At 42.7% G+C, this 8,068-nt stretch overlaps 1 protein-coding gene across 1 annotated transcript; it reads right to left on the minus strand.

Annotated features, from left to right (window-relative positions):
• Positions 1-4,360: 4,360 nt before the first annotated feature.
• Positions 4,361-7,810, minus strand: LOC121293806 (protein phosphatase 1 regulatory subunit 27-like). The gene is made up of 3 exons (XM_041217142.1): positions 7,506-7,810; positions 6,582-6,732; positions 4,361-5,349 (listed from the first exon to the last, which is right to left on the minus strand). Exons 1-3 carry the CDS (start codon positions 7,684-7,686, stop codon positions 5,229-5,231), a joined length of 453 nt encoding a protein of 150 aa, XP_041073076.1. The 5' UTR covers positions 7,687-7,810; the 3' UTR covers positions 4,361-5,228.
• Between the last annotated feature and the right edge of the window lie 258 nt (positions 7,811-8,068).

An 8,068-nucleotide genomic window follows, 5' to 3' on the forward strand; every position in this document is an offset into this window, starting at 1 on the left:
TTTTTCTTTCAATTTGATACTGTCCTTAACTTCCTTGGTTAACCATGGTTGGCTTATCCCTTTCCTAGAATCCTTCTTCTTCACTTCTTTGTTGAGAGTCATGAACTATTTTCTTAAACGTCTGCCATTGTTCATCAACTGTTTTTTCTACTAAGCTGCTTTCCCAGTCCACTCCAGCCAACTCTGCCCTCATTCCTTTGTAGTTACCCTTATTTAAGTTTAGAACAGTTGTTTCTGACCCAAGTTTCTCACTCAAACTGAAAGCTAAATTCTACCGTATTATGGTCACTGTTTCCCATGGGATCCTTTACTCTGAGATCATTTATTAAACTGGCCTCATTACACATTATCAGATCCAAAATAGCCTGATTGGATTCACGACATATTATTCTAAGAATCTGTCCCAAATATACTCTATGAATTCTTATTCGTGTCTACCTCTGCCAATTTGATTTCCCCAATCTACATGAAGATTAAAGTCATCCATGATTAATGTACTGCCTTTTTTACATGTCCCCATTATCTCCTGATTTATTCTCTGTCTTATAATCTAGCTACTGTCAAGGGGCCTATAGATTACTCCCACCAGTGTCTTCTTCCCCTTGTTATTTCTTACCTCCATTCATATGGATTCTACACCTTCTGATCCAAGATCCTTTCTTGCTATCGTACGTATTCCATCTCATGCTAACAAAGCTACCCCACCACCCTTCCTTCCTGCCTGCCCTTTCGAAAAGTCACCTACCCCTGAATATATAGTTCCCAGCTTTGATCTCCTTGCAACCATGTCTCCATAATGGCTATAAGATCATACCCATTAATCTGTATTTGTGCCGTTAATTAATTTATTTTGTTCTGAATACTACGTGCATTTTAGTGAAGGGCCATTAATTTTACCTTTTTACCATTTTTCCCCCTTTGACCCTATTTGCTGCTTTTTCTTTTATGTTTGTACACTCTGTCCCTTCCTGTCACACTCTAGATATCATTACCTATATAGCTGCCCTGCATGGCTGCCATATCCTTTTGCTTTGTAAGCCTACATATCCCCTCTCCAGAACCGCAACCCCCCCCCCCCCGCCCCCCACACACCCCCATTTAGTTTAAAGCCCTCTCTACTGCCCTAGTTATTCGGTTCACTAGGACAGTTCAAGTGAAGCTCATCCCACCGGAACTGTTCCCTTCTACCTCGGTACTGGTGCCAGTGCGCCATGAACTAAAACCCATTCCTCCCACACCAATCTCTGAGCCACACTTTTAACTCCTTGATTTTATTTACCCTATGCCAGTTTGCCCGTGGCTCAGGTAGCAATCCCGAGATTATCTGTGTAATAAGAGAGGGATTGCAGTCTATGCACTGGACTTCAGAACAGAATCATGTTTTAATGAATACATATGAGAACCAACGCTTCGTTTTGAAACCATTTGTGTTGAGCTTGCCAATTGTTCAGAAGTAAAAAAAATTTAACTTCCCCCCAACGGCTCAGTTGGTTAAAGCACAGAGTAGGCAGGACCTACATCTAATCCCAGGTCAGTGCTCTGTTACTTGGACACTGCCAGGGCTATGATAGGACAACTACAATAGTTTGCACAGTTGGGTAGGAAGGGGAATAATCTGTCAGGATTCCCATCCTGTTTAGTGCTGGTGAACTTGTGTGGATTTTGGGTAAGAATCAAGCCTTCATTATGTTGTCCATGACAGTCACAGAGCCAAAGAACATTTGTAATGATGCAGTTAGCATGTTAACAGATGTTTCTTTGCTTGGTGTCCATGTTTGAGTAAGTAAGGCAGACGCATTCTCAACAATCCATATTAGACAATGTTGTTGGATCTTTGTGTCAGAAGCTGGGAACAGTTGGTCTTCCATCTAAAAAGGTTTATTTTATAACCATTTCCTGAAGGACCCTAAACTAAGGATGGTCACACTCACTACCTAATGTAAATGACAGCACAGGAGGAGCTTGTTCAGCCCATCCTGACTGTACTAACTCTCCAACTGGAGATACATATTCTAATCCCACCTTCCTTCCCGCTCCCAAGCCTTCAGGATAGATAGAGTGGCAGGAAAGCAGGCAGCGTAAACCTAAGTTTCTCACCAAAATTGGCAATTGCCCCAGGCAGCAGGAGATGTGACATTGTCACTAGCGTAGGTGAAAGAGGCAGTTTCTGTGCTCAGTCCAATGGGAGGGATGTGGATTAATACCCTCCAAGCCACACCCCATCCTGACTTGGAAATATATCACCCTGTTCCTTCACTGTCACTGGGTCAAATTCCTGGGACTCTCTCCCTAACAGCACTGTGGGTGTACCTAAACCACAGGGCTTGCAGCAGCTCAAGAAGGCGGCACATCACCACCTTCTCAAGGGCAATTAGGGATGGGCAATAAACGCTGGCCTAGCCGGTGATACCCACATGCTGTGAATGAATTTTAAAAAGTACTTTTTGAAATCGAGTCCCTGTTGTAATGTAGGAAATGTGGCAGCCAAATATGTGCACATCAAGCTCCCATAATCAGCAATGTGATAATGACCAGATAACCTGTTTGTTGAGCAATAAATATTGTTGAAGACACTGGGGAGAACTCTTCTGCTTTTTTTCTAAATACTGGAGCTGGTTTGAGACATGAAATGGTTTATAAATAACTAATTCTGAAAAGGGAATTGAATAAACCACGTACAAGCACCCATTAGTTAATCACTAAAGCTCTAGGCTGACAGGATTTGTGCGAAGAGGCTATTCTACTGAGGAAGGAATCACCCTGTTCTCATCCTTCATATACTCTACACTCATGGTGCTCTGACTGCTGTGCTTAGTGCACTCAGCACCAAACTGGAAGTTTCTGGTCTGTGTCCCACAACGAGTGGTGTCTTTACCTACTAAGATGTCAGGAGAGTTGAGTTGAGGAGGATAGCCATTAACAACTAAAGCTACCACTTCCATAACCGTTTTAATTCCAGGGCTCAGTTCTAACTGCCAGGAGGATATTACTTCATAGTCACATCCATCCCTATAACTGCTCAAACTAGTTACAAACTTAAGCACTCTAGTTAGCGTTCCTAGTCAGACTAATTTCATCTGACATCATTGTCCCACATAGGTCTAGTTGCTTTTCGAAGGTTGTGGGTTCAAGTCCCACTCCCGAGTCTTGAGTAGGTAATCTAGGCTGACGCTGCTGTGCATCACTGAGGGTTGCTGCACTGTTACCAGGGGCTGTCTTTCAGACGGGGCATTAAACTGAGGTCAATCTGTCTTCTCAGATGGATGTAAAAGATTCTATCGCACAGAGGAGCAGGTGACTTCTCCCTTGTGTCCTGGTTAATAGTTAACCATCAACCAACATTACCAAAACAGATTACCTGAACCTTGTTACATTGTGGTTTGTGGGAACTTTGTGCAAGTTGTTAGATCAGTGACTACTGTGAAAAAGTACCACAACAGTCCAGTACCAATCCCAAGGACCATTAAACTGCCCACACTCCAATAGCAACCATAATGGCCATTAAAATAGTTTGGAGAAATTGGGACTGTTTTCCTTAGAGAAAAGTAGGTTGAGAGTAGATTTGTGAGAGGTATTCAAAATCATGAAGACAGAGTAGATAGGGAGAAACCGTTCCCACTCATGAAAGGATCAAGAACGAGAGGGCACCTATTCAAAATAATTGGTAAAAGAAGCAACAGTGACATGAGGATAAACTTATTCACGCAGCGAGTGGTTAGGATCTGGAATGCACTGCCTGAGTGTGGTGGAGGCAGGTTCAATTGAAGCATTCAAAAGGTGATTAGACTGTTATCTGAAAAGGAAGAATGTGCAGGGTTACAGGGAGAAGGAAGGGGGATAGCACTGAGTGAACTTCGGAGGGCCAGTGCAATCACAATGGGCTGAATGGCCTCCTTCTGTGCTTTAACAATGCTGTGATTCTGTAAGCTGCTCACAGTCCAGCACTAGTTCCAATTAGTATTAACATGACAATCTCATTCAGAAACTACAAAGGTGATGCATATAAGAAACTGGAATCGTGGGATACTCTTCTGTGGTTAAGTCATGTTTTGCAGGAGCATAAAAGGAAAGTTAGTCCATTTCCTTTGCTGTACAGGATATGTTTGATGCTGACACTATGTTATGCAAAAAATGTGAAATCTGTTCAAGTAATATTTTTTATGCTGTAGAATTTAAAAAGTTTTTAAAAACAGAACAATTTATTAAAATACCAAATGGTAAAAATAAAGCCCATTTTTGAATTGGGTTATTTATTAAATGGGGTGTAAAAAATACGCAGTGAATTATACCGTGATCAACAGGCACATAATTGGAATATTGAGATTTCAGATACAAGACAAGAAGTCAACTTGCACAACCGTTAGTAACAAAATGTAGAACTTTATTCATTTATAAATATACAAAACATGGTCCAGTACATATTATAACAAGAAGCTGCATTTATAGAACACTTTTAACACAATAAAGCATCCCATAAGCACTGCACTAAGGGTTTAATCAGAACAAAGTTGATATCGTCAAACAAGGGATGCATTAGGGGAGGCAATTAAAAACTTCATTAAAGAGGTAGGTTTCAAAGCAGATCTCACAGTAGGAGAGGCCTAGGAAGAGAATTCCAGATCTAATTGGTAACTTCTGTTTTTAAAATTCAGCAGACCATTGCTCACTATAGTTTCAAAATTTCACACTCCGACATAAAGTAATGAGCTTTTTTCCAATCAAGTGGCCCTAATCGCAATGATATTTAGAAGCAAGCCTGTGGTGGCTCTGGATATGTAGAAAGCAGGGGGTGAGGTGAGGAATCACAGCAAATAAGACGCTAATGTGTGTAAGACTTGTTATCTTTCAGTTCGTAACAAGGAGTTGGCAAAAGCAGGCAGTGCTAAATGCTACCATTGGAAGGTTGAAATGCTGGCACCAATACACCTGGCAACAGAAATGTAGAGTTCTTTAAAATCACCAGTTAACCTCTTGATAGCACCATTTAAAATTTACCAGAATAATGCTATTCATAAAGCCAAGACTCAGAAGAAAATAAACTCAGAGGAACTATGTAGGCCCTTGACCAAGTTCTGCAGAAAGTGTCCTGCACTTGCAACTCTTCTAGTTAATGGAAAAAATGCTGGCACTTCCTCAGCTGAGCTGAAGGCTAGTTCCACTTTCAGATCCAGTCAGTGTACCATCTGGTGGTGAAATATGCCTCAATCGAGGAATCCTGTTAGGTGTTCTCAGCCATCCCTGAGCTCGAATAGTGCCCGCAGCTTGACATCTTCAGAGTCAATCAGGTCCATGGGGGCCTCACCATTATCATTCAGCATGTCCACTCGGGCTCCCTGAGACAGCAGGTATCTGCGATGGTCAGAGGCAAATGAGACACAGGTACGAAAATATCTACCACATGACTGCTACACAAAAAGATTTCATTGTGTTTAAAAGAAGGACTTGCATTTATATAGCACTTTTCACAATTTCAGGACAACCCACGTTTATGGACAATGAAGCAATTTTAAAATCTAGCTACTGCTATAATGCAGGAGATGTGAAAGCCAATGTGCACACAGGAATCTCCCACAAACAATAATGTGATAATGAGCAGATAATTAGGATATTGTTTAGATTGTGAATGAGAAAGGCACTCCGTGAGACAGTACTTCATGGGCCAATACAGTCTGTCACAGTTGGACAATCTGAGCATGGTGTTTTAGAAGGGAAGGACACAGTTGCTTAAGGAGCAGACAGCAATATTGCAGCAGGGAGAGCAGGTCATGAGCTGCAGTTGGTGTCAGACAGATGAATGGTTGGAGAACATTACATCAAATGAAAAAAAGACTCTAAAGTAGGAAATAAAATGTGTGCACAGCAAGGTCCCACAAACAGTAATGTAATTAGAAAGAGGTACAGTAATCTGTTTTTAGGGGTTAGTTGAAGAGTAAATGTTGTCCAACAGACTGGGGAGAACTCCCCTGATTTTCTTTATAATACATTATTTTACACCCATCTGAGTAGATGGGGTCTTGGTTTAACATCTTCTATGAACAACACCTCCAACAGTGTAGCACCTCCAGTATACTGCACTGGAAGTCAGCCTAGATTTTGTGCTCAAGTGGGACTTGAACCCACAACTTTCTAAGTCAGAGGAAAGAGTGACACGCACTGAACCACAGCTTACATTATACACATAAGAAATAGGAGTGGGGTAGATCATCATAGCTGATCTTCTGCCTCAGCTTCACTCCCTGCCAAATCCCTACGTCCTAAGTGTCCAAAACTCTGCTGAGTCATTTTGAACATACTCAACGATTGAGTGTCCACAACCCTCTGGGATAGAGAATTCCAAAGATTGAGTGAAGAAATTTCTCCTCATCTCAGTCCTCGATGACTGACCCCTTATCCTGAGACTGTGCCCCCGTGTTCCAGATTCGCCTGGAAGGGGAATCATGCTGTCAGCAGCTACTCTGTCAAGCCCCTTAAGAAGTTTATATATGTTTTAATTAGACAACGATATAGGAAACAATGTGGGGGATTTTGAAGCTTTAATCTTCTCCACAGAATGATCTATCGAATGTGAAATTTATTCTTACTTTGCAATCTCAACGTGCCCATCACTGCAGCTCATGTGTAGAGCAGTCCAGCCATTCTCGTCCTTCTGGTGAATATCAGCCCCGTACTTGATCAGCAGTTTTACACATTCCAAGTTCCCAGACAGGACAGCTTCGTGTAAAGCTGCCATTCCTAAAATTTAAATGTACACCAACCGTTTAATTAAATTAAAGCTTCCAAAACCCACTGTAAGAACAATGCCTTAATTTCACAAGAATAAATCTGACATCCGATTAATTTACAGAATGTATTGTAATCTGTACAGTTCACAAGCCACCCTGGAGAGAGAGAGACCGACTGCACTAGGCAAAGGGGGTTGGGCATCTGCAGAAGAGTTTAATGCCAGAGTCAATTGGTGGTATGAAAAGTGGAAAAATCTCAACTTTCTGGCTGCAAATTGCCCCCAATATAAATTACAGTAAACAGACATGCATTTTGAGATTAAAGCACTGCGTAATGCTGGAGATATGGGATCGAAAGCAGTGGAAGTGTGACAGTACAAGTGTGACTGGTGGGCTGTGTGACGATGAACATGTGACTGTAATATGAGTGTAATGTACAGTAATAAGCGTGACAGCAGAAATGTAACATGAACTTGTAACAAATGTTAGTGTAACAGTAATATAATGACTGTCCCTTCCATATAAAACTACAGGATGTGTCAGAACATATTTATTCCCCTTATGGAACAGTGTACATAATGGCAGATGTAATGGATGGACGAATAATTTGATATTTTCTTTTTTTTAACTCAAGTAAATGCTTCTGAAAATTATGAAAAAGTAAAAAATCCCTCCTACTCCCAGCAAGGGCGGAGAGTACCACCCCCCCACCCCCCCCCCCTTCCTCCCCCTCCCCCTCAGCCCCACACTCTGAGACAGGAGCAGTGACTGGGTTGCACTCACCCGACAGGTACAAAGTGTCCAGCTTCACCTTTCTCGCTCTGATGAACCGCCCCACTTGCTCAAGGTCACCCTGGCGAATGTGATCCTGGAAGACAATGTCATTGGGGAAATGCACGGTGCGGGCGGGCTTCAGGTTGACCGCAGGGACCGCGTACCTGGAAACCGCGGAATAGTACTTCATAGCAAAGGCTGACGTTATAAGTGGATCAAATGGGTGGGGGGGGCGGAAAGAACCCTTTCTCCCTCTGGATAACGGCGCTGCCCGACGCCTCTCGCTCTAGGTGCTAACTCACACAGTCCCCTCCACTCGCCCTATATACTGTTCCCCAGCTCTATTTATGGGCACTGTGCTCATTGAGCGAGGCAGGGAGGTGGAGGCGGATCTTGATGTCTCTCCCCACCCCTCTCACATGTGCCCTCAGTCCTCGGGTTCCGTCTGCAGATCTGCACCATTAAAGGGAATGGACGTACATTATCTTGCCTTAGTGCTTGGCAGGGGGAGAGAGAGAGAGGGAGGGAGGCGGAAGCGAATGACCTGAGGACCCCCCCCACCAAAAAAAAAG

Source organism: Carcharodon carcharias, chromosome 22 (genome assembly GCF_017639515.1).
Source record: "Carcharodon carcharias isolate sCarCar2 chromosome 22, sCarCar2.pri, whole genome shotgun sequence".
Lineage (NCBI taxonomy): Eukaryota > Metazoa > Chordata > Chondrichthyes > Lamniformes > Lamnidae > Carcharodon > Carcharodon carcharias.